General features: G+C 44.6%; 1 protein-coding gene across 1 annotated transcript in view; it reads right to left on the minus strand.

Moving 5' to 3' along the window:
* Positions 1 to 26,842, minus strand: part of arb2a (ARB2 cotranscriptional regulator A) — a 148,474-nt gene that overhangs the window by 64,581 nt on the left and 57,051 nt on the right. Inside the window, exons 7-8 of the mRNA XM_070965379.1 lie at positions 23,095 to 23,313; positions 11,229 to 11,348 (exon numbers count right to left, since the gene is read on the minus strand). Of these exons, the coding sequence (XP_070821480.1) occupies positions 11,229 to 11,348; positions 23,095 to 23,313 (339 nt within the window). The remainder of the gene's footprint in view (positions 1 to 11,228; positions 11,349 to 23,094; positions 23,314 to 26,842) is intronic.

Raw genomic sequence — 26,842 nt, forward strand, 5'->3', positions numbered from 1 at the left:
GTAGAATTGCCTGTTTTTCCTTTACCATAAATCCCACGGTTATGTTTTCCGTTTAAACACTAGAGATATGTGCAGCAAATAAACCGCACAGTCTGCCGGTGATGCATTGACACTGAAAAATTCTTTACAAACACACTAAAAGAATGCTGTGACCCTGGTGCTGAGGGTTTGGAGTAGGCAAGGCGAAAACACCACAGAATACCAACACCGCATTCAATGAACTTTAAAAGCAGTGAAAGACGCAGAGCAGAGAGTGAAGGAGGCGGGTGTGGATGGAGATGCAGAGAGTCTGAAGGAAAAAGGAGCGAGAGGATGAGAGACACCGAAGCAGGGGAGGGAGAGAGAGTTTAAACTTCAACCCTGGAGTCACCGAGTTCACTGACATTTGCACCAGGATCCGCCTAGCTGTTCCTCGCAGCTTTTCAGAAGCGACACTTTCTCTCCTTTCAATTCCTGAGACTTATTCTTCCACCTACATTCGCAGCAGAATGAGACCATTCACAGTCTTGAGGGCAGAGAAAGAAAAAAACACACACACACACACACACACACACACAGAAAAGCAAACTGAATTGAATGTGTTGAATTCAAGTGATGTCTGTGTGACAATTTGCAACCCCGTATGTCCCAAGATTCCTCTCACATATTGTATGCATTCTTATGGAAGAATTAACTAGGGGGGAGGGAAAAAAAAATGACATGTGACAAGCGATTCATTTGAGCTGTCAACATGTCATCTTCGCCACATTCAAACCTCACGTCAAACGCTCGTATTCCCTCTCTGCTGAAGGTGACCTGGGTCGTAACCAGCTGACACACCCAGACACAGCAGGTGAATGCATGGAAATACCACAGTGGGAGCAGCGAACGCGAGATGCGAGAAAGAAAGGCGAGTTAGAGCGAAAGGACAAACAGAAAAATGGAAACAAATGGGGAGACTTTTAAAAGGACTTGCATTGTCAGGTAAGGAGAAAAAAAAAAAAAAGCCGTCCACAGATGATTCATTCGTCGTTTTAGATGAATGGTGAAGTGTAGATTACGATTTTAACCGTTCAGGGCTTTACACAAAATAAATAAACAGCATGATAGAGATGATTATTTAATAAAGAAAGAAGGAGAGTGTGAGAGGCAGCGGGAAAAATGGTGGACTTGGACAGAGGCATTTGTTAAAAAAGACAAAATATAAAGAACAGTGTGAAGGAGACATACAGCGAAGTGAGGTCAGTCTCAAGTGAAGGAGTAAGACGGCGAAGAATGAAGCAGCAAGGCCGATGTGAAGTTGAGGTTAAGAGAGGGAAGGGAGAAAGAAAGCGACTGAATTGGAAGAAAAGGGAAAGAGCAAAGAACAGGCGAAAGACCATATACACCGGGGCATGGGATAAAAGGGAGAAGACAAGAAGAGGTAAGTTAAGATAAGTGGTAAGAGAGAGACAGTAGGACGGTGTCCAGAGGAGCTGAGGAGGGTGAGAGTCACAAATAAAAAGAACAACAGGGAGCGATTTGACGTTTCTAAATGCAAGGGCAAGGGGCAGAGACACGAAGGAGAGTTTCGATGCGAATTAAGACGGAAGGTAAAAGACAACAAACGACAGAGAGAGGAGCGAGAGAAGTGGACAGCAGTGGCCAATGGGTATTAAAGAGTGAATGAAAGAGCGAGAGAGGTCTGGAGCAGAGGAAAGGGAAGAGAGCGGGACCTTGCCTCTGAGGCAACGAGCCGAGAGGAACGAGAGAGGCAGACAAAGCCGCACACTGCTCTCACACGGCAGAACAAAGAGAAGAGGTGCATCATGGGAGTCTGAGCCTTGCGCCGCCACTGACGCCATGCTGGATAAATCAGAACGCAAAAACACATGACCGTATGATAATAACAGACCTCTGTTTTGAGCTGTTTCCATAAGAAATCTAATTACCTTTAAACTCTTGAGAACAGTGTTCCAGCTCTTAGTGCTGTGCCTCCTCAAGCTCAGAAAGCTGCACAAATCCAAGAATATGCAAAAACTTAAGCAATCCCATCAGCTATTGTGCATATCATACGCAAGCAGACTATAACAGATGCATGATTATGGTCTGTCTGACATGAACTTGACTCAAAAGCAAAACAGAAAACTTTTATTGATTTTGAAATAGCATAAAAACACGCCGCACAAATATGGCAGACAGCAAGGAAACCCTGAGTAAACCAAGACAGCATCCTCGCTGACCGAGTGAGTAGGAGGAGAGAGGGAAGACTGTCCGAGCAGCTACAGGGCAGACAGTGTTGGTAAAAGAATGGAAACAGGCAAGAGGAGGGAAAATAAACTCAAGTGAAAGACAGCGCAGGGAGAGGAGAGCTTCCTCTACAGCACAGTGATACAGAGCAGACCAGGGTTGAGGCAGAGGCTGAGGATGAGGAGGAGGAGGAGGAGGAGGAGGAGGAGGAGGAGGAGGGGAGGAGGGCGGCTGTTCAGTTTTTGTGGTATGAGTGGAAATGCTAATATCTATGTGTCCTGAGCATTCTGTGTATTTTATTGTGAATCTGATGATGTGCATAAATGCATTTGTTTACTCCCTTAAAAGCAGTGTACTTCATCGAATAGTGTTTACCTACACAGGCAGCCAGCTCAGGGGTAAAGACGCTGGGAAAGCGGTTACTTTCCCAGCTTAAGTGTCAAAACCCAAAGGAGAAGTACTCAAAAATGACCAAGATATTGGCTCTAAAGTTTGCCATCTCCACCCTCTGACTCCTGCATGTCCCCTCTCTGGTACTTTTTCTTTTTCCTCTCCTCCTCTCTCTGTCGGGCTCTCTCTCTTCCTCCGGCAGGTCTGATATGCCGGAGCTGCAGCTGAACTCTGTGTAGCACTGTCTCCGGGAAAAAAACAAAGTGATCAATGTGAGAAGGCACGGGGCGCTCATGGACAGGCCAATCAATGGTGGAAAGAACCTTGCCCAGGGCCTTATGCAAATGGAAGCACGTCCCGTAACCTCGGGAGTGAACATGCGCACTAGATCAATGGGACGAGGGTAGAACCTTACAGCAAGATCAGCCTCAGCCAGTAAATATGTAATGATGAATCCCTCAAGATTTAACTGAACTCAGATGAACTTTACTGCGCTTGGTTTCTTATATCACAAAGTGGCAAGAAAGACCCTGTGCTGGAGAGGTGGGGTGTGGGGTGGGTGGGGCAGGACAAAAAAAAAAAAAGGTTTACACAATGATGTACTGAGGACAGATGGATTTTTCGCTTCCTTTTCACTATAGGGAGAAAAAAAAGGAGGACAAAAAGGTGAGAGGAGACTTATGAATAGTCACCTCAACAATACTTGTTTGAGGTGTAATGATTTTCAATTATGTCACCATGGCAACATGTGTGTGTTTTGAGGAACGACGGAGAAGAGTGGGTAACCGTGACGACCTAGTGAGAGCGCGCTCGACCGTTTGAAACAGCGGATGGTCAGACTGAGGACTGGAGAAGACGAACTGTTCAAAACGAGCAGCTGACATTTACTAATGCTCTCACATGCTGGAGTCTGAAATTGGTATCATTCAAGAGCTGTCAAAGACCAATTAGAAGTAGTGCACGAGTTTATTATGTACGAGGTAACCACAGCAAGGCGGGGACTGGTAACTTTTCTCTCTGCTGGAGAAAGATGGAGACTTAAAGACACGTACAGCGAGAACGAACGCACTGAACTGCTGATGCTCCTCAAGCGTTTTGACCACTCCTGTGTCAGAGCAGCAGCGCCACGTCTACCTCTGGGCTGTTACGTACGCTATAGGAGAACTGGATCAAAATAAAGACATATATGGCCGAGACGTTAAATAGTGTGAAAATGAAAGTGATGCCTTGGTTGTTAGCCACGTCTCAGATGAACTTTCTAACCCTGGAGCATTCACTGGAAGAACAAAATATAGGGAAACAAGCAATCCAATCGTGTGCTGCCTTTTACTCTGCTTTACTGCTTCCCTTCAGCTAATGGAGGCATTATGAAATAACCTGATGAAAAGAAGGAATATAGTATATGTACAGCATGATGTAAAGAAGCATTTATGGCAGTGTTTATTTCCTAAGAGCCTGATTACCTCGCAACTGGTTATCAATAAAAATAAGACACGATTAATAATGAAGGCGATGAAAAAAATGCAGCGACAAAAAAATTCTAATTTCACACAAAATCAATTTTCCGAGATATCGAAGGAATAGCACGAGAGAGGAGAGGCGAGTAAAGTATTTTCAACCCCCCAATCCTCTCCAAGACCACAAATGTAATCTAGAAACCAAAGATGCTCCTGAAACATAGAGAGAAACACCAACAAAGGTGAGAATAATGGCGACGTATTGAAGGGAATACTTCACAAAGCCTATTGTGCGAGTATCCTTTTCAGGCAGCAAACCCGCTGTAATTTGGTCTGCGTCATCTGCCTCTAGTCACAATGCAGCACTACAGCTTTGAAATGGATGGCAAATGAAGGCCATTTGTACATAATCACAGCAGATAGAAGAATTCAGAAGCCCTACAATGTGTTGTTGAGGTGGAAAGAAAGACCTTGGTCTATCTGTGGCAGCCAGCGCCGCTAAGGTTTGGCAAGGGAGGTCTTCTTTTTTCCAGAAACAAGCAAATCAATTCAAATCAAATCAGCTTGCTAGCCGTGACATTTAAACAGTTCAATTTACATCCTTATGTTAAGAGGAGAGCCGCTCTCTAAGATGCCTATTCATTCACAAAGAAATTAGACGTCTATATTTCAGCCGCTTAATAGAGCAAATATGCTGTAGCCGTACAGAGGAAGAAACCGTGTCTTTTCATGGTGTACAAAGGGCTAGGCATTGTCTGTCATTACGAGCAGAGCACAAAAACACAGAGAGGGATAATACACATAATATAGACAGGACTGGAAAACAGCGCCATGCATGATATGCATGCATTACCACGCACACGCAAGTGCGTACCAACACACGTGTAAACGCACGTACATACTCTCTCAGTGGTGATGGTGTATGTCCTGAGGGCTGCTGTCCTGCTGTGCAGGCTGGCAGGCACTTTTGTCATGGTGGTCCTTTTGTTTCACATCAAACAAAACACCACAGCTTTGCATACGGCTCCACTAATTTCAGCTAGTGTGCCCCAGCCATTTATCATCGCCTCTCACCCTCTCCTCCTTTCCTCCCCTAACGTGGCTCTGATAGCTGCTCTCCACCAAGCTGTTCTGCTCAGGACGATACAGGCTTCTCCAGGCTAGGGGTGACACACACAGACGTGCACACAGGCATATGTGCACACACACGCACACACACACATCCACGCATACGCTAGACACGCAAACCCGTACAGCAAGTGTGCACCCACTTGCAGGCATAGACAGACATACACACATATGCACATCAGCACACACAGACAGACATACACACAGGAAACTGCACTACTACTGCACCGCTTGCAAGCCCGCCAGCTATGGAGAACCTTGAGATAAAAACAAACCTTCTCTTCATCCCCTCCAGAAGCAATAGACAGACTAGCATTAAGAGTTTCGAAGGCGGCCGAGACGTGAATACAACATTAGACGAGGGGATTTTCAGAGCCTGCATATGGACGTCTTCACAGCTGGGATGATTTTGTCAACACAATAAAGTGTTTTTTTTTTGGGTTTTTTTTTGCTTGTGTTGTGATGAACTCAGGTGAAGGTTGCAGAGGTCCTTGAAAAGCACATCAGATAGACTTAAATGCGGAACTTGGCTTGACAAAGCATAAAGGGATACTCCCAACATTTTTAGGGAAATGAACGTATTTGCTGTGTGACTGGGATTCAGATGCTACAAGAAGATCAATATTAATTTTATGTCTGTGCGTTTAGCAGAGAGATTGGTCCCGGCGTGTTCAGTCCAGGGAAGCACAAACACTGGAAGCAGGGTGGAAAGGCTAGTGTCTGATCAAGGAGAAAAGAAAACTTGTCTTATTTACATTGTGTTGTGTTTGCTGGCAAGCTAGCCACCAATCCATCGGAGAATCAGCTGGGCTTTGTTAAGAGTTCAGAGAAGAGTAGAAAGGCAGCAACTTTACTATCAGGACATGACTTCTGTGAGACTGGAGGCAGTCACTTCTCCCAGCAGCTGGTCATTAAATAGCTCTGATGCATAAGCTAACTTCAACCCTCTGAAGCACCTTAAACTGCATTTTCTTATTCTCTATTTCTACACATAAATACAAAACACAAGACACAAGTCAAATACATGAGAAGAAGAAAAAAAAGGGAACTGAACCCTGGTCTCCTGTGTGAGGGTCATGTGTGTGTACACCTGAGATCTACATGCGTGAAAGTGTCAAGAAGACCAGATATAGATACTTAAAGAGATGTAGGTAAGAATCAGGCACAATAACAAAACGTAACACACTGCATTCTAATATTTCCATATGGACATTGTTGCGAATTTCCAGAGGCATGCTGTGGAAAGGGTGAAGACTGCAAACAGAAGCGTCTGCACGGCGCTGTGTGTTCAGCGGGATGTTACCATGCCAGTCATGGAGCTGTACAGACCACTGCCAGACCAACAGTCCAGCACAGAGGGCATAGTTGGCACCGCCGCTGCCCTGAGGGTCACCACGACCGGGAAGGGGGGAATTAGCAGGACGAGGGAACACAAAACGGGACATAAAGCGGAGTGGATTTTGGGATGGCAAATATTGTGGTGAAAGGGTTCAGTATGTGTAGTAATGACGAAACCTGACTATGCAAACAGAGTAAAAAAAAAAACAAAAACAAAAGAACAGGTGCATTGCTGAGAGAAATGCCAATGAGTTTGTTTAGAAAACTTTCTGCAGTAAATGAATATGAAATCTTAAAGTAAGAAAGTATCTACTTTTCCTTATTTGTAATTCATCTTGCGAATCTGATTAGGCACAAAGCGCAACGTTACGGAAGTAAGTGCATTTTGCATCTTTGTGCATCTTTACATACCATACAACATAAAAACCTCTAATTTAGTCTGAGGATACCATATCATGGCAGGGAAATTCAATCGCTTTCTAAACTCCGGGCTATGTAAAACTAACTTTTCCGACTCAGGCTGATTCACCCGCCAGTGTTTCATCTTTCTCATCCTCCACACACCGGTATAGCGATGAAGTCCACAAGGAGTGAACAAATCCTCCATATCTCACCTCAAGCATCTCTTCCCACATCTGACACCTAGCCACAACACACACACGAACACTTACACACACACATGAAACCAAGGACAGCAGAGAGAAAACTAGCTATATTCATTATAGATCGAAACAGATGGCACTATACAGAAAGCGTACAGGAAGATATTCTGCAAGCATGTACTGTATGTATGTGGCAGGGGACACTTAAAATCTGTAATCATGCTTTTGAGGGGCTGTTGTGGCGGCTGGCTGGTTGTCTGGTTGGCACCCACACATTTGTGTACTGGGAGACAGATGCATTCTTACATAAGACCTTATATAATGCTGCCCTGTCCTATCCAATAAGAGCGCTCCTTTTTCACTCCGTGAGCAGGAAGGTTAGTGCGGGTTAGACAACCCTTCCTCAACACAACCACCACTACCCCTTACACTTACATGTCCACCCACCCCCCACCCCCACCGCACTCCTGGCAACGAAGAAAGATGAAAAGACGGGCTGAGCGGAGGGAGAGAGGATGGCGTTCTGTATGGTTCTATCCCCTCGGCCCCTTACCCTCTCTACGGTTTATTATGGGGTGAGATTTTGTCCTCAGGTGAAAAAAAGGCTAAGACAGACCTGGAAATCAGAGAAGCATTTTTTTGTGTGTGTGTTAGCGTATGTCAGACGGAGAAGCACAGAGAAAAAGACACAGTCACGCTAAAACCTCTTGGACTTTGAGGGGAGTACAAGAATACTGGGTTCAAAACAAAGTAGCACGACTGGGGGAACATGACCCATCTTCCTTTAAAACTACAGTATACAGCTGAGAGAGACAGCGAAGGAGGAGCAGGGAGGAGCAGGCTGGCCAAGCATGAAAGCAGATGTCAGAGGAGACCAGGGACTCTAAGGGAGAGAAAGAGACGGAGAGAGCTGAAAAACAGTGAACTGAGATGGATGGATGGATTCTGCGATAGCTAAAGAACGATAGAGAGGGGAAAAGGGCGAGAAAAGTGGGGGCGAGGCAGGAACGGAGCGAGCCGCCTTCCCCCCGCAGCGCAAGCCTCTCTTTCTCTCTCACGCTCTCATTCAAAGGCAGTTAGCTACTCTTTGATGTATCTATAATTAGTCAGTACACACTGTGAAGTGTTTTAAAAGAAATCAAATTGCAATGAAACACTTGAGCGCACCAAACAGGGGCTAACATGCTCCGGAGCGAGGGGAGCGAGCAGGAGAAATTAATGGCGGGCCTTTTTGATGTGCTTGATCAGAAATGTATTTATTAACTGCAAAGGGGAGTAGTAATTAACCCACAGACAGCTTGTTTTCTCTGGGTCTTCTCATGTGTCAAACGGTTCATCCCGCAAGGCTCCACTCTCCACTCGCCTGCTCATGCGCACACAGCTCCCCTCCCCGTCCCGCTGGACCACTTTCTCCTCAATTAAGTAGACGTGTGCGCATGTACTGTGTGTGTTTGTGTGTGTGTGTGTGTGTGTGTGTGCACGCTTGGGTGTGAGGGAGCACATAAACACGGCAATAATAAGTAAGAAATGTACGGTGGCTGCTTTAATATCCCATGTGTGTATTTATATGGTACTCCTGCAAAGCACATGTCTTCAGATGGGAGAAGTTTGAGTTTATTTGGATAAAAGCCAAGCAGCCAGGAGAAGCAATGCAGCTAAAAAAAATCTGTAGCACACATAAAAAAAAAACCTCTTCAAAACTGGCATGATTGACTTGGACAAGCCCACATACTGCCCTCTGCAGACTAAGTTGCTGATAGGTTGAGGTGGACAATGGAGGTTAGCAGATAAAAACTCTGAATGCGTATATGTGCTGCTGTTGGTGGTGGAAGGTTGGAAGAGGTGAAGGTGTTTCAACACCATCAGACGACAGAAGCTGGGATGGCCTCGAGGGAAACCTGACAATGGCATATTTGAACACCTTGTCACTTAAAGCAAACGCAAAGATCTTTCAAGCCTCTGTTTTGATGTTATCTTCCCCATACGGCATCTGCTATACGCTGTGTATTTATATATGCACAGACTGTATTTGAGTATTTTAAAACAGGGTTTTCACATGACAAGGACAGCACATAAAAGACAGCAGTTAGAACCTCGTTGAGGCCTTTACACAGAGAAGGAGACCGAGAGAGAGTCTGACTGAAGGAAACACAGAGAGACAGAAAGAGACAAATAGAGAGAATAGCTAGTCTTCGTCACACAGCGAGAAAGCCCAGGAGATTGTGAGGCTGTCACGGACAAAACACTGCATGAATATTTAGCAGCCAAATTAAAATTACAAAATACTAAACAAAAAAAGAGTAGGTGAAAGAGAAAGAAAGAAAATAAAATATTCCTGAAAACACCAGTGGGACAAGTGCCCACCTTTAATCCCCCACTAGCCGTATCCTCATTGTGCCGCCTCCCTCCTCTTCCCTTTCCTGAGAAAAGAGGAGAGATATGTCCTGAATAATATGGGATGTGGTGAGTCTAGCAGTAAATCCTTCAGATCAAGAAACCAGCAGACTGGCAATGTAACACAGCTCTCAGATCATAGAGAGGCTTGCAAACACAACTAGCGCAGTATGTTAGCTACCAGAGCTTAATACAGTGCAGCCCTTTGCATGAACAGTTTTTTCAATGCTAACGCAGCTAGCTCAGCGGGTTCGTAATAAGCCTGGCACTGAGCCAAGCTAGCTAGGTGCAAGTGGTGGTGGGAATTTCAGAAGCCAGATGCTCTATGCTGGATGCTGGATGTTGGAATTAGTATGGGAAACAATGCAAAGTTGTTTTACGTACTGTAACTTACCAGCTAAAAGTTGTTTTTAAAATGATCTTTTGCAGGAATATGAGCCTAAAATATGTGGCACATATGGCTGCTGTCTTTAAAGCAAACTAAATTAAAATCATTGTGCAGTATTAATTAGTCATATAGACGGCATAGAGTATAAAACACAAAGCCTTTTTTTACCTGTATCACCTGTAAAGGCTCTCTGCATCCTAAACATCGCATCCCTGTAACTTGATCTTTCTAATTTATGAGTCATATAGGAGTGCGAAAATGGTACGAAAGAACTCAAAGCCACAGTGAGGTTTTATCCCTTTTGAAGCACATTAGCTACTCAGTACATGAGTTTTTATTGCTTTATATGTGACTAGTACAGACATTAGAGTGGGTGATAAATCAAGCAGTAAGTAGCAACCAAAGCTAACGTGGTACAAATATAAACTTCCATGTTACTCCAACCTGGAAAGGATAACTCACCATGAAGGTATTGGCAATCTGCACACTGCGGCTTTATTATTAGGTTACTCTCGTCGTTAAAACACTGACAGAAGAGAAAGTGATGATCGATTCGGCCTGTGATGCAGAATCCCACCAGGACATCACAGTAAACCAAAGACTAGAAAATAAAGCATTAACCTCAGAAGCCTTCATATAAGCCACAAAAGACACACTGTAGGCCCATTTAGCTAAAGGGTGCGGTTATAAAGTCAAGATGCTGGACAAAGTTTTATTTTCACCCTCCCCTGTGCACCATTAATTCCTTCAAATCCACTTCCCTCCCACCATCTTTCAACCTATCCTCTGTCTCTCTTAAGGCTGGGAGATCTGCATGCTCTGCAGCAGACCTGCTTTAACAGTACCACTGTTGTTGCATTGCCATCCCTACATTTCTTTATCCAGCTCTCTCCTTCCCCGTTTTCTTCCTGTTCTTGATGTGTAGAGGAGGTGGATAGTGCCCAAGGACATGGATGAACCAGATTGTTTACAGAAGCAGTACTTTTTCGAAGAAACTAAGTGCTATTTATTTTTAATCGTTCCACCATGTTTCACACACTATCATTCGGCTGCCTGTCTCCCTGAGGTGACCGGTGCTAGTACTGCGCAGCGTGTTTGTATTTATGTGCGCGTGTTTGAGAACACGTAGGTTTTGTGTGCATGTATTGGTGTTAGCATGTGCTGTGGCAGTGCAAACTTGAATTTTAGTTGGCTGGAATGTGAAGTTTTTCCAACATGAACATGTATGTGAGCGACCATGCTGACAGGAGTGTACCGTGTGTCTCAGTGTGTCTTTATGTCGGTGGGAGGTAGGAAGGATAAGCGGAAAACTAAAACACTCACCAGCTCAACAAAAGACAGCCCTCCATAGCTGTGGGCCACGATGAAGACATTCTTGGCTGCGGCTTTGGACACAAAGTGGTCCCACACGTACAGCACGTGTTCCTCGGAGGAACTGTTTTCCTGCAACACAGAAAAAAGCACCTTTAATGTTATATCCATAACAAAGGATAGATATCTTAAGAGCTTGAAGGCTGTCAGCAAATTCAAGTGCAATTACAGATCATTTAAGATGCGTGTCCATCCAATGAGAATCTAGCATCAATAGAGTTATCAAAGTCTTAGAAATTTAATGGCACAGCATCAAACTCTGCACCCTGGGGCCAGCGAAAAGAGAGGTATTAAAAAGAAACAAAAAAGTGGTGGTGGCCTGAGGTGATTTCTATAAAGGGCCACACTTCAGTCGATCAATAAGTCTTGCATATTGCAAATGCCCTAAATGTAAAACTCAATAGGCTGGGTGACGTAACGTTTAAATCTTAATTTGCACCCTGTTGCTGAATCAATGGCCCATCCATACACCAGTAGAGGGATAATGGGAAGACACTAGGGGAAGGTCAAAGGAAAAAACAACAAAGAGGAGATATACGCGTGCATATACAAAACACACAAACACAATGGTTTGCACCCACGCATACAATCACAAATGAACGCCCTTACATAGGTTCTCATCTGCATGCACACAGTCACACACACACACACACACACATGACCAGAAGACATGTTTAATTAACCAGAGATGTAAACGCTTATCCAGGGCTGGAAAGAACAATAGTAAAAGTACAGGCGAGAAAAGGGCATCCGTTAATGAACTTGTGACATTGATTCTAGGCTTTGATTTCCTATCAAACTGTCTGCTTCACAATAGAGATCAACAATACGTTCCCACCAGAGGTTACACTGCACGCTGAGCTCCGTGGACTAGACACACCTGTATCACAACGCCGCGCTGTATTTAAGGTAGCACAATATGGGATGCAAACATAGTATTCACACACACATACACAAACATTTCTCTTAATTAGCAAACAGATGTATATAAAAAAGGATATCTCGAAATAAACAAACACATGGCCTACAGAGAATGGAAGCTCATCTGTTAATTGAGTGTCAAACTGCTCCATGTGACTCCAAAACAAATAATTAGTGATATGAGGTAAAGGACAGAGGAGGTGTCTTAAGAGACTCTCCTGTTAGTTTCCATAAATGTGTTTGCATTTTTCAAAGTAAGACAGGATATTATCACAGATAGATAATTACTTCAACATTCACTCTCCTGAAGGTGGTAATTGAGGAGACTGTGTAGAGAGAGAGCGCACACACACACACACACACACGCACGCACGCACGCACGCGGTACAGAAAATACAGTTTCAATTTTACTTTTAGAACAAACTAAGGCAGCTTGTGACTTGATGAGCTGTTTTTGCCTGCGCGCATCTGTGTGTGCAAGTTTGTGCGCCAGCGTGTGTATGTGTGTGTGTGCATGTGCTTGTACTATTTGATGATGTGCTGATGTGTGTTTTGGTTGCCGTGTTTGTCTCGAGGTAAATTAACCTGTCAGAATGTTTGTGTTTACTGCTAGATTAGCATGAGGGGGTTGTAGTGTCAGCACCCACCTCCATTCACAGAGTGTGATGCAAGAGCAGGCAACTCCACTCTGCCCTGCCCTTCTGCCATCAGTGCTGTGCATGTGCTTGTGTGCATATGTGTGTGCGCTGTCCCACATGCACGGAGGGGCTGGCTAAGGCAGAGTTGTCTGTGTGAAAGGCTGTGACATTAAAGTCTTTTGAAGTCTCCCTCCTCTCTTCTCGGCCATGTCGCCCTTCATCTGTGAAGCCCATTTCATTAGCCTGCCTCCCCTCGATCACTCCCTCCTGCTCTTCCACCTTATTTTACCTCTTGGCCGACGCCACCTGTTTCACTCCCTTCATGCTCCTCCGTCGCCTGTTGTCCACCTCTCCACCCGCTCTTTCGTGACAATGCCTGACATGGAGACATTAGGCAGGGTTTGCTGCTCTACGTAGCACCTTCATGTGACATTTACTTCATCATCACGTCCGAAATGATATCAGCTGACAAAACGCGGCATTGAGTGATAACTTTATGAACGACTCAATAATAATAATAATAATTTGAAGAAGCACTGCATGGTTGATGTCTTCATGGTGTCAAATGAGTCCCCCTGTGTTTCTTACTCCATCACCTAACTTCACACACAGTGACACACTGTTTGCCTACACCCTCAGCGACAGGCGACAGAGTGACTGACTACCTGGCATGGCAGTGTAGTGAATTATCTAAACAACATTTGCATATTGTTGCAATTATTTCCTGGGGTTAATTAGCTGCAGTGGAGCACGCCGCCCTTCGAGACCGGCTTCCTGTCACCAGCTCTCACACAGCATCTTAGCTTATTTATTTATTTTCCACAGTTTCCCCACACTATTTGTGTGTATTTGTTAGTGCGTGTGTGCTGTGCGTGCATCTGCCAGCACTGTCAGAATAGCGTCCCAACTGCACACCTGTTGCCAGCATCCTTCAGCCATGACTGTCAAGGGACATTTGAGGGTGTGTACTGATTGTGTGTGTGTGTTTACCGAATATATAGTGATCCATACCATCCCCTCAGAGAATGCTAAGTACGAATCTGCACCCTAGACAGTCTGAGGACAGACAGACTCCAGATGCTGACAGCTAACTATTGTCAAAAAGAAATAAAAGTGGCAGACAGAGATGGAGAAAAGGAGAGGAACAGAGTAAAGAGAGACAGAGAGTCATACACATTGTGAAGGGTATATATAATTCACGAATGTGTTGCTATACACACACACACAACTAATGTACATGTCCTAGAGCACAAACAGCTCCCTGTTAAAAAAGCTTATTTAGTTTCTTTCATCACAGCATGTGATTTGAGTGATATATAATCAAAGACTGGACAGCATATGCAGCAAGTGTATGTAGTTTTGACATGACCCCAAAGGCTGCTGTGACTCAACTCACCAAAATGTGTTGTTAGCCGAGTTCCCGCTACCCAGTCAACAGGGCTCTGATGATGTGTTATAAGTTACGTCACCATTAAAACAGCAAGACAACCTGCTGCACAACACTGTGCATGACCATCAAAACCTCTTTTCGTCCGTAAGTGGTTCCAACTGTTACTGCTTTGTTGAATGTGTTTGCCTTCCAATTCCAGTTTCAAGAATTTGTTCAATTTAGCTCTTTCCATTACTTACACAATAACAACTCACACTCCGTTCCAAAGCCACACATGATTCCATGCACCCATGCACACACACAAAAGCTGTCCGGTGCAATACTTGCGCTGTGTTTATTCGTCGTAATGAGAAACAGGGAGAGGAGAGCAGAGGAGAGGAGCGCGCTGCAGCCAGAATAACAGCCCCAACGCCAACACAAACCCAGTGTCTGACCAACACAGGAAACAATGAATCTAACAACATCAACGCACTCTGACAAACAACCACTTCAGACCTCCCTGCTCCTCCCTTCTGCTCCTCCCTTCTGCTCCTCCTCCTCAGTCATCCAAATCACACAGGACTTCAGAACACTTCTGAGGAAGCTGGAATTTCAAGTCGGGAGATGTTTAGCAGTGTGGACCGGAAGGAATCCAGAGGATAAGAGCCATTATACTTTTTACACTCAGAAACTTTTCAGTGGGAGCCAGAAGTGTCAGGACAGTGTCACGGGATCCCTAAACATCTTTATTGGGTTTGGCCTGTTTTGCTTCGGCAGTGCTGGTTTCAATCTTGCAAAAACGTCAATAAGTATTTCAAGGTGTTAAAGTGAGAACTGAATGTATTAAAAACACACATCACACAACAGTATCATCCCAGAGTTCCTTCCTGTAAAGGAGGAGGTAGAAACAAATGACTGAAATTACACAGGAGCTTCTCACACTTTCTCCCTCTCATGCGCAAAGTGGCAGACGGCTCTCTCTCAGTGTCTCCGTCCCCTCCTGCTCTCAGGCCACACACTGGGCAAACCCACCTGCAGCCCAAGTCATTATACTCTTTAATACGTCTTGATCAGCACAGCACAGGATTGTTTTCATTTGGCCTAATGGTTCAATATTAAATAAGCAATGTACATAATTACATGTTTGGCTTCAGCAAAGAGGTTATTAGGGTAAGTTAGTTTGTGTGTGTGTGTGTGTGTGTGTGTGTGTGTGTGTGTGTGTGTGTGTGTGTGTGTGTGTGTGTGTGTGTGTGTGTGTGTGTGCGTGATTACGTACATGTCTCTGTGCACACAATTAAAAAGTGGACCTCAACGACACCTGTTTGCAATTGCATTCTAATCAATGTCTGGGACGTGTACTCCTTCGCCATCTCTTTTCTTTTTTTTTTCCCTCCCCCGACTGTCTTTGTTTCTTTCTTTGCTCTCTTTTAAGGCAGAGAGCTGAAGTTAGCTAGAAGCTGTCTGGGAGCTGATGGGTCTGCTGGAGTGGGGGAAAGGAAGGTATGGAGCAAATTAGCGGCAGAGATGGGAAAATAATGACTGTGGCATTGTGGGTAATTAGCAGGTATAGTACCTATGGAGAGTTGGGAATATAATGATGTGAGAAAGAGACAGAGAAAAGGGAGAATGAGGTGAAAAAGACTAACAAGAGGGGGGAAACTGTGTGTGTGTGAGAGAGAGTGAGAGAGAAATGTATGTGTAGGTGTGTTACTAGACTTTGCAATGAAGGGATATACCATATAAGGAGAGAGAGAGAGAGAGAGAGAGAGAGAGAGAGAGAGAGAGAGAGAGAGAGAGAAGCAGAGCCAGGGAAAGAAGAAAAACTATAGCGTACTTGTCATCCCACGTGCAGATTAGCGTGCTCAGACTGTATACAATAAAATAGCATGACCTTGGTGGGGTCAGTCTGCTCTGACAATATTTGCCAGGGCATTGTTTCAAATCAATAACTCATTAACAAAGTACAAAGGAAGTTGCTGTGGGTTTGTGAGATTCTTTATTAGAAAAGAGCGGCTGCGGGCCAGAAAGGTCATCGCTGTGACATCTCGGCTAGCCTTGCGCTGCCGCCCGGATTGTCAGGTGAAATTACTGCGAGCCATTAATTGACATAAGGCAAAGGAGAGCGGGCAGGCAGACAAGGCTGTGTTTGTTCCAGGATGACCCTGAGGTGCTGCATTTGTGTGTACGTGTGTGTGTGTGTGTGTGTGTCTGTGTATGTCTTTATTCGGTCAGCCTGTATCCACAACACGGTTGTAAGCAGAGAGAGAGGGAGAGAGGGAGAGAGAGAGGGAGCTCAGTGGGTGGGGGGGGTGCAAAGGAGGGCAGGATGGATGTGTTTGATGGTTGACCTGACTAGAAGATTGGGAGCAAGGATCTGAGACCAGCTACACTGGTTCTGCCTTGAGCAAACACACAAACACACAGGTATGAGCACACACACAGATGTTATGCACTAACATAACACACATCCACAAATGCTCGCACACACTAACAAGCGCAAAATCTAACAGACTCACTCCCCTCTAAAAGTTTTACACCTTGGCACTAAATTCAAACACGAGAAGACGAACCTGAAGTTAAAACACGCCACACACCTCAGCGAGCTTGTGCGGTAGCCCTAAACATGAAAACTTAGCTCATGAAGAGAGATACACGCACACCACACTCGCACAGAAATACACACCCAAATACAAAGATGGCATCTCGCCAATTTGCTCTCTGCAGCAAGCAGGTGAGCTGCCCTCCAGCCCTGTTCATTGACCTCTCCTCTGACCAAGTTCAGAGGTTAATCAAGTCCCTACCTGTCCTTGGATATGCTGAGCCTTACTTCTTGGCACGACCACAGGTCATAGGTCAAATAAACCCTGTCTGTATAATTGCTTGTGGGCCACAGAATGGGGCAAAGGGGTGAAGGTGACAAAGAGCAAAAACCCAACCCCATAGAGAAACACTGTAGCACCATGTCGAATACAATTACCAGTGTGTGTGTGTGTGTGTGTGTGTGTGTGTGTGTGTGTGTGTGTGTGTGCTTGTGTGTCCATGTCTTAATGTTTATAATAAAGTTTTGGTGTGTGTGCATGTGTGTGCGCATGTACGTTAGTGAATCCTCAGGACGTTGTGTAGTACAGTGTGAACATGGGGAAACAGGACATCATCTGCTAAACACAGACAAGGACAAGGATCTCAGCTGGCCCCGGTGGACAGCTGCAGCTGGGAATAATGGGTCTTGGAGAGGCAGGGCCTAAATAATGGATGCGCCTTCCTTTAGGAGACACACACTGTACAATCCACAACAGTGTGCGATAGCAGTAGAAGCCCTGTCTGTGCCGCGTCCGTCACCGAGAAAACCGGAGAGCACAGCTGCATGAAGAGCCCTGCGTCTGCACCGAAGGCAGAAGAACTAAAGGTATGATACGCAAAACAAAAACCAAAAATGGTTTAACACAAGGAAATTAAACAATGCCTTGAGTGGAAACACCAACACGGCCCAATATCTTTCCTCCATTGTGGTACGACTGTGCCGAATGAATAAGTGTAGAAAAAAAAAAGCAGCGAAATGTCACGGTGAACGCATTCGACACCCACCAGTCTCAATCACACAGATCGCTCATTCTTGGAGCTGCACCGAAGCTGAATATAGTGGGAGAAAAAGAACAGAACGAATAGTCTCAGTCTGTTACTTAAAAATGCTATTGGAGTGAGGGCCTCTCTCTCTATCTCTCCCTGAACATTTAAGAAACATACAATTTGAGATGCTGAGAGGAACAGCATAAAAAAGCAAAAGAGAAAGAGAGAAAAGTATTCCAGTCATTTAGAAAAATAAGTGGTGCTTAAAGAAAGGCGAAGCTCTGTTTTTTGTCCCCTTTGCTCTTTTTTTCCCTTCTTCTTTCCAGGGCCTGCTGGCCTAATCCCAGCCAGCCAGCCTTGGGTGAACTCTTTGGAAGCTTCTTAAGCCCATGAATGTGCCTTTTGTTCCTGCCATTCCTCCGCTTGGCTGACAGAAAATAGCTAACTGGATTACTGCTAAAATTCAAAGTAAAGTGAACTCCCAAACTTCTATATGGCAAAGTGCTAAGAGAGCGAACCCCCCACAGCACCCCACCCCTCCACTATCCTCATCAGCATCCCTCCGATCAGACTTTCTATCTTTCCATCCCTCCCTCTGTCCTCTCTTTCTCTCTCCCTCCTCCAGCAGCATCCCCCTAAACATGGCCCAGTGGTGTGTGATCTGGAGGAGAGGAGAGGAGAGGAGAGGGATTAGATAAGGTTGAGAGGTTGCACACTATGAACCCAAGGCTAAAAAGTAAGATTCCTAAAAGCAGTTAAGAGCTTATTAATGTGTGTAAGGAAGCGTATTAATCAACTCAACTCTATCAGGGGGCTGGTGTGTGTGTGTGTGTGTGTGTGTGTGTGTGTGTGTGTGTGTGTCAGTCTTTGTGAGTCAATGTAGTAAAAAAGAACATGGACAATGCGATTTCATGAGTTCCAGTTATAAATACAGAGCAAGCTTATGGTATTTTTTGTGTAATGCTGGATTTCATTACACAGTATTATATGGGCTGGAGGTATATATTTGAGTGCGAGTGTTCCTGAATGGCTGTGTGCAGGTGGTCTGGCAGCTCAGCGGGAGTTAGAGTGTGAGGTGTACTGAATAAAAAAGGTTTGTGTGTGTGTGTGTGTGTGCACGTGTCTTGGGTGAGTGCTGTTACAAAAAAAAAAAAAAAAGATGAAAACAGCCCTGCTAAAGAGGTTTGATTTGATCCACCACCCACCCTGACTAACAGAGGTGAAGGAGAAAGACACACACACACACACACACACACACACGCACACACACGCACACACACACACACACACACACACACACACACACACACACACACACACACACACACACACACACACACACACACACACACGTCAAAACCTTAGTTCTTTTTCCACCTCCTTTACTCTTTTGTCTGCCGGTATGTGTGTGCCTTTGCATATGTGCATGTGTGTTTATGTGTGTGTGCGTGTATGTGTGTGTGACAGCTTACTCCGGGGCGGACAGAGGCAGAGCAGTGGAGAGTAAAGCGGTGCGGGAGGAGGCGTGGACGAAAGAGGCGAGGTCATACACACGAACATCCTGCTGACTTCTGGGTCAAAGGTCAAAATTCAAGGGGCACCAACACAGGGCCAACCTGCTCACTCATTAATCTTTATCCCGAGTCTTGCAATCCCAGCATCTAAGGACAAGTGTATTTGGCTGGAAAATCTAAACCTTCTACATGACCCCTGCTTTTCTGGTTAATGAGGATAATTTTGTATTAGCCTGCTGGTCTGAAAAAACAGACATGGAAAGCTAATTTTTTATCCATCTCTCCTTTCTGAAATGCCACAGCACCGACTGCAACACTGCTACAGACTGCTAAATCAATTAGCAATGTGCTATCTAACAGTGTATTAACCAGAAAAGTGACTTGACGTGCCACTGGGCTGGTGGGGTATTTTCTTCGGTTACTCATTATGTTGTCTGTCCTGACTTTCATCTCACGGAGTCGTGGAAAGCCAAAGCTGTTAAAGTGCACAGTATTTCCGAGACAATGTAGTCTCAAAAAAGATACACCACTGCTGCAAACCGCCCTTGTCTCAATGCATCTGACCCTGTCCGGCATGCATTATGCAGGCCCGGGGAAAGCAAGCCGAGCCCAATATCAGGATGTGAATAATATCTCGTGTCTTCTTGTAGGATAGGAAAGCCTTGGTTGGTGTTAACGATCTCACATTGCTAATGTTGCTGAGTGTTAAAGATTTCAGGCAAGTGGATGGAAGTGGGAGAAGAGATATATATCTATAAGAAGAAAAGAGAAGGAAAGGATCATTCAAGTTACACCTTCAAAATAGGTTATTAATACACACTCTTATCCATGCGTATCGATCAAAATACAGATGGCATTAACACATGCACATTCAGTATTTATCTATATGCACAACTGGGATGTGATACGGCAAACTCACATGCAAATTGGATTTTGAAACTTTATTTGTATAGCTTAAAATGAAATGTACAGTGCCAGCAAAGGTCTGGACACACCATTCAGTGGTTTTTCTTGATTTTTACTGCTTTCTGAAAACTAGAACAGAACACGTGGAATTATGGAGTAAGCACAGGAAGTGTAAACAAAGCAAAATACAGCAGCAACCCTTTGCCTTGATGACAGCTCTGCACACTGTTAGCATTCTCTCCACCAGCTTCATCAGGTCGTCACCTGGAATGTTTTCCCAATCATCTTGAAGGACTTGTTGGATGCTTTTCCTTCACTCTGCAGGCCAACCCATCCCGAATCATGTCAGCTGGGTTCAGGTCAGGTGACTGCGGAGGCCGGGTCGTCTGATGCAGCACTCCATCACCGGTCAAATAGTCCTTATGTAGCCTGGAGGAGTGCTTCGGGTCATTGTCCTGTTGGAAAAACCAAATGATGGTCCCACTCAGCACAAACCAGATGGGGTGGCATGTCTGCACAATGCTGTGGTAGCCATGCTGGTTAAGTGTGCCTTGAATTTTGAATAAATCGCCAACAGTGTCACTAGCAAAGCACCCCCACACCATCACACCTCCTCCTCCATGTTTCACGGTGGGAACCACACATGCAGATACCATCCGTTCTCCACGTCTCACAAAGACACAGCGGTTGGAAGGAAAAATCTCAAATGTGGACTCATCAGACCAAAGTACAGATTTCCACTGGTGTGATGTCCAAGCAGTCTCTTCTTCGTGTTGGTTTCCATCGGCAGAGGTTTCTTTGCAGCAATTAAGGCCTGATCCACACGGCCTCCTCCCTGCAGTTCACGTTGAGATGTGTCTGCTACTTGAACTCTATGAAGCATTTATGTGGGCTCTAATCTGAGGTGTCATTAATTGGCGATTTCTTAGGCTGGTAACTGCAATGAACTTCTCCTCTTCAGCAGAGGGAACTCTTGGTCTTCTTTCCTGGGGCGGTCCTCGTGAGGGCCAGCTTCATCAGAGCGTTTGGTGGATTTTGCGACTGCACTTGAAGATACATTTGAAGTTCTTGAAATTTTCCGGATTGACTGACCTTCATGTCTTAAAGTAATGACAGACTGTCGTTTCTCTTTACTTAGTTGAGCAGTTCTTGACATAATATGCATTACTACAGTATTCTAGTAGGACTTTTTTCTGCATGCCAACACAACACAAATGATGGTCTCAAACACATTAAAAAGGCAACAAATTCCACTAATTAACTTTCGACAGGCACATCTGTGAATTGGAAAGCACTCCACGTGGCTACCACATGAACATAATGCCAACAGCATCCGAAGCCGTCATCAAGGCAAAACAGAGGCTACTCTGAAGAATCTAAAAAAAAGATTTTGCTTTGTTTAACACTCTTTTGTTTACTACATGATTCTATATGTGTTATTTCATGTGTTTTGCTATCTTCAGCACAACTGCACAATACAGAAAATGATTAAAAAAAATACAAAAAAAGATTGAATGAGTAGGTGTGTGCAAACTTGTGGTGCCGTACATATAAGTGACAGCGTGTGCAAGTTAGTTTGACTACATCACTGTGAATGACATGATGGATTATTTACCATAAGACCTTCCTGTCAGATAGCGTAAAGCAAGTTCATCAGCTGTATGGTTTGGAACACATCTAAAGAAGTGTGATAGAGGAAGACAGAGCTGCGGCTAATTATCCCTTATTAGAGTGTGTGTAAAGGTACTGCCAGGGGGGGTGAGAAAAAAAAAGCCTGCGTTGACAGCTCACACACTGCCTGCTTGCCTGCTCGTCCCACAGCAGCCCGAACTCTTGTCAGACACCAGAGACTGACGTATTTCACACACACATGCACAAACACCCACCCACACACACAAACGTACATGCACTGCAGTGATGCCACAGCCATCAAGGAAAGTAAGACGCAGACAATCGATGAGGACACTCTGCTCTAGCCTGTGTGCATCTTTGAAATCTAATTAAAATGAGAGCTTTTAAGAAAGAAAAACAAATTGTACGGACCCTCTTGAAAGAGCAAATTTAGAATTTTTGTTGGCAGGGGTGAAAGAAAAGATATCGATGAGGAGGACAACACTGTTGAGACAATTTCTCATCGCTTTGGCCTGATTTATTTTCACAGGAAAATCAGATTTATGCAAAGGGTCGCTTCCTTTGTTTGACCACAAGGCAAACCTGCTGAGCTGGCTGCCTTGAGCCGTGTGTGTGTGTACATGTATATACGTGTGTGCGTGTGTGTGAGATTAAGGGGTATACGGTCAGTGTAGCATGATAAGAATGTTGCCGTGTGTTTGCAGAGTGTGTGTTAGGGAGATAATAATCCCAGCGGTCAACAAGAGTGAAGGGCCAGAGCTGCACTGACCAGCCCACCATCTGAGAGAGAAAACGAGTGAGAGGGAAAGAGGGAGAGGAAGAGGGAGAGAGGGAGGTAGCCATGTGGTTAACACTTGCTCACTGAGAGGCGACTGGAGCACGGCCAACCTCTTCACACACAGGCTGACCACACAAGAGCCTCTCTTTCTCCCTCTGCCTCCCATCCTCCCTTCATCCCTTGTTACCTAACATTTCCTTCCCTAGCTTCCTCAGCTAACCGCCTCCCATCCCCCCACCCGCCGCACCTTCTTGCCTCTTTTGTCTCTTCCAAACTTGCCCAAATTCCTCCCTCCCATTTTCTCACCTATGTATCTTCAGCTACCTCCTCCCACGACCCTAAACTGTCACTCTGTCCACCTCCCCCATCATGTCTGCTTTTGATGAGCGTCTATCCGTCTGTCCCTCCGCCCCGGCTCTCCGAACACTTCCTTCCTGCTTTCCTTTTCTGTCTTTCCTCCCTCTCTGCATCCCTCCCTCCCTCTCCGACGTACCCGTATAGGAATCCGCTCGGTCTCCGTCTCCTTCTGCGGGTTACGGTACTTCTCATAAAATTCTCTCTTCTTTTTGCCCTCTTTGTCATCTTTGCGCTCCCTCTTCTCAGCTGGTTCGTCCGAAGGTTCAGCCGGAGAGGGCAGGGGGGAGGACCGGGCCGGCTTCTCCACCTCCAGGTAGTTCTCATTGGGGTTGAGCACCATCACACCGTAGCCCTCCTAAAACAGATCAGACACATAAGCACGTGTATTAGAGCTTCAGCATCATGTGTTTAGCATTTATGATATTTTACATATTCATTGGTTTCTATTTATATAACTATCAGGCATATCGATGTAGGATAATACAACAAACCTTATTTGTATAGACATTTTTGCTGCTTTATAATGCTGAATAAAACATAAAAATTTATCAGGTTGAGAAAACATAAGGCATCAAAAAAGAGCAGTAAAATATCTATTGGGGAGAGGACTTTAATTTACAGTATATCATGTACAGTAGAGAACATGACAGAAAAAAACATTAAACACGGGAGATTTTTTTTCCTTTTTAATTGTTTTTGAGATCATGAAACTGCCTTTCTAAACTTTATCTAAAATGTAACATTACCAGAGCAGTTTTTGTTATTTTTCAGTTGTTTGTTCTTGTTCTTTTTCCCAGAGAAAGATGATATTAACTTTGTCAAACCTACTGGGGAAAGCTGATATAACACTGCATGACAATCTCTGCTACACTGCAGCTCAGAAACTTTCCAGCTCGGTCTAGTTCTGGTCGTGGCTCACGGTGTTTAAGAAGGAGCTCGGTGGTGGGTATCTATGAGCAAATAACACCGTAACGACACTTAAAACACTCACAGATCGTGAGATGACTGGGGTAAAGATGCAAATCCAGACTGAAAGCAGTGGCAGAGAAAGAGACAGAGGAGAGAGTGTCACTGCAGGGACAAGCCTGAGAAGCGACTGGGGGATTGGAATTCAGCGCCGGTGAGGAGCATTTAGTGACTCCAAAGGCCACGTGTCACTTAATATCAAACCCAATCGATCCCACCGTCACTCAGCGAAAGAGTTAGCCAGCACTACAGATAAAAGCCTACCATTTCTTTAAAGCTGAGAAGGCTTTCACATGAAAATAATATTGGAATTAACAATAATAATAATCAGTGCACTCCTTCAAAATGAAGTTAAAATGAGCAAAAGTGTAAAAGAAAAGAAACCCAGGTGGTTATAATAAGAAAGAATGACAGAGGGGAAACGTATTGTGGAGTAAAGGAAGTTTTCTTGTAGCCTTTAGTGACTTCTTCAACTTGGAAGCCATTTTAATTAACTGTGTTTATTGTCCCAAGCACTCTGAAACTAAAGCAGGAAATGGATGGATTCCTGTTTCACTTTGCTTGTGCTTTTCGCACACATCCCCCATGGTGAATACACACACACACACACACACACCCCAAGACTCAAACTTATGTGCCTGTGCAAACACACACACACACACACACACACACACACACACACACACACACACACACACACACACACACACGAAGGAGTATGAAAGACATCAGTGCTGACAAAAAGACCTTTAGGAGATGTGAGAGGGAGTTAAGAGAGGCGGCGGCGTTCAGCTTCCTCTGCAAATCGCCATCACACACACTATCTTCTCGAGGCGGCACGTCTCCTCTTCCTTAATAAGTGTTAACACAATGTGCTCGTCTTCCGTTGATGCAGCTTGAGTGTGTGTCCCTCCTGTGCCCGTCGACTTCAAACCTGCCACACACCCCCTTCCCTTAGCACCTGCCGTGTGTTGACAACGGCAAAATGACACTTTCTCACTTATTCAGGTTAAAAAATTAGTCTGATTCTCACTCCAAAGACAAGGCTCTCCTTCCCTCGCCGGACGTATTTGTCATGCAAAATGTAACAATAGAGAGAAAATTAACTTAAGAAAAGATTTTTAAGTTAAGTAAGTAAAACTGGACATGATTACATTTAAAGTGTGTTGAAATTATTTCACTATTTCATCGGCTTCTAAATTTTCATTTCAGCTTTTAAAGAATTTGCTGCTACATAACGGCATCTGCATGATGATGGAATGAAGTTTTGCATTTTACTCCTTAGGCACAATGAGTCTAATGGTAATTTAGCAAGTGATTTATGACTTAAAAAAACTACATGTCCACGATATAGTTTGTATGCAAATTCTGGGTAGATGATGCTTCTCCAAACCTGGATTTTTATTAGTCTGTGGGTGTATGTACAGTATGTGTATGTAAAGCAGAAAAAGCTGGAGAGGCTTCGGATGAGGATCTATTAGGGAGACTTAATTCAGCCGTCAGACATCGCAGCGACATTTGCACACAAATACAGAAGTTCAGACACACAAGCGCACATCCAGACAGATGGATCGCCTGACGAAAAAGGAGTCGGAGCGGGTGAAAGAAGGAGAGAGTTGAGGAGACAGAGGCAGACAGACAGATAGATAGTAAAACGATAAGACAAAGATAGAGAGGGAAGGAGAGACAGAGAACTGTAGTCTAACCAGATCCACACCAGCTTTGTGCCACTGCCCACTGGTGGCAGCCTGATAAAATAACTGACAAGACCAGTTCAGCCTGTGGCAGCAACATCAGAAAAATAAGATAACGTTTGAAATCAATAAATGATTAAATTCAGCGCCGATAAATAAACATTTTTACATGAAAAATCTAAACAAGGACAAAATGGTCCACAGATGTCCCACTGGCATAATGACAGAAAAAGACAGGAAATGAATTTTGCACCTTCACACCACTTTGTGTGCATTTCTCCTTTCCCCTAATCCTGGTTCACGAGGCCAAGAGATCAGGGTTTAGCAGCACTGGTCCATGTGTTCTGATGCTAACCCTGAGTGGCCTACAACCATGTTTAGTCTTCAGCGCTCTTACCCTATACCCTTACTGGTCAATAACCCTTCCTGGCCTTAATAGTAACCTCAAGTGGAGCAGCTTATGCTTTAGCGTCCTTATGCTAACCCCGAGTGCCCTATCTCCTATGGCCTTTCCTCCAGAGAGGCTAACACACCTAACCGAGCTAGCAGTGCTAACCCTTTCAGCTGTCCAGTCACCCAGAAGGACATTGCTGTAAAGGCGACCAGTGTCGCCGGCGTGCTTAGTCTGGAGGAGCAGGGCGGCCGAGTTCACCTCCATGTCGGAAACCGTCATTTATTTGAACACTGAGAGGTCTGTGTTGGTGTCAGGACAACACTGCTCTCCCTGTCCAGACACTTCCTCCTCTTATTCTCCTCTCCATCAACCAAATATACAACAATGAGTCTAACGCTGGTGGATTGAGCACAACAAAGCGAGCGAGGAATTTTTTTTCTTGACAGTTTTGAAATATGACTCTTTTCTAAATGCGATTCTTGTATTTTTTTCTTATGAATGAAAAACTTTAAAGATGATAACTTGCTACTGTTATTGTCTAATTGTATATACCGAACCTATCTAGATAAAAAATAAATGTTTAAGGGGGAAGAAAGCCTGATATTCAAATCAAGCAGCACAATGTCGAAGCTTTCCCCAAATCCCACAGAACTAATTTCTCCCACAGAGCTAATGTTAATCATCCTCGTCCTGGTGACAGCTAAATCTCTCCATACATCTTGCCATACACCCCTCTAGAGTTAGGTCACTCAGTCTTTGTGGTTTTAGCTAACTGTTAAGTCTCTCCCACACACACACACACACACACACACACACACACACACACACAC

This window comes from Chaetodon trifascialis, chromosome 6, assembly GCF_039877785.1.
Source record: "Chaetodon trifascialis isolate fChaTrf1 chromosome 6, fChaTrf1.hap1, whole genome shotgun sequence".
NCBI lineage: Eukaryota > Metazoa > Chordata > Actinopteri > Chaetodontiformes > Chaetodontidae > Chaetodon > Chaetodon trifascialis.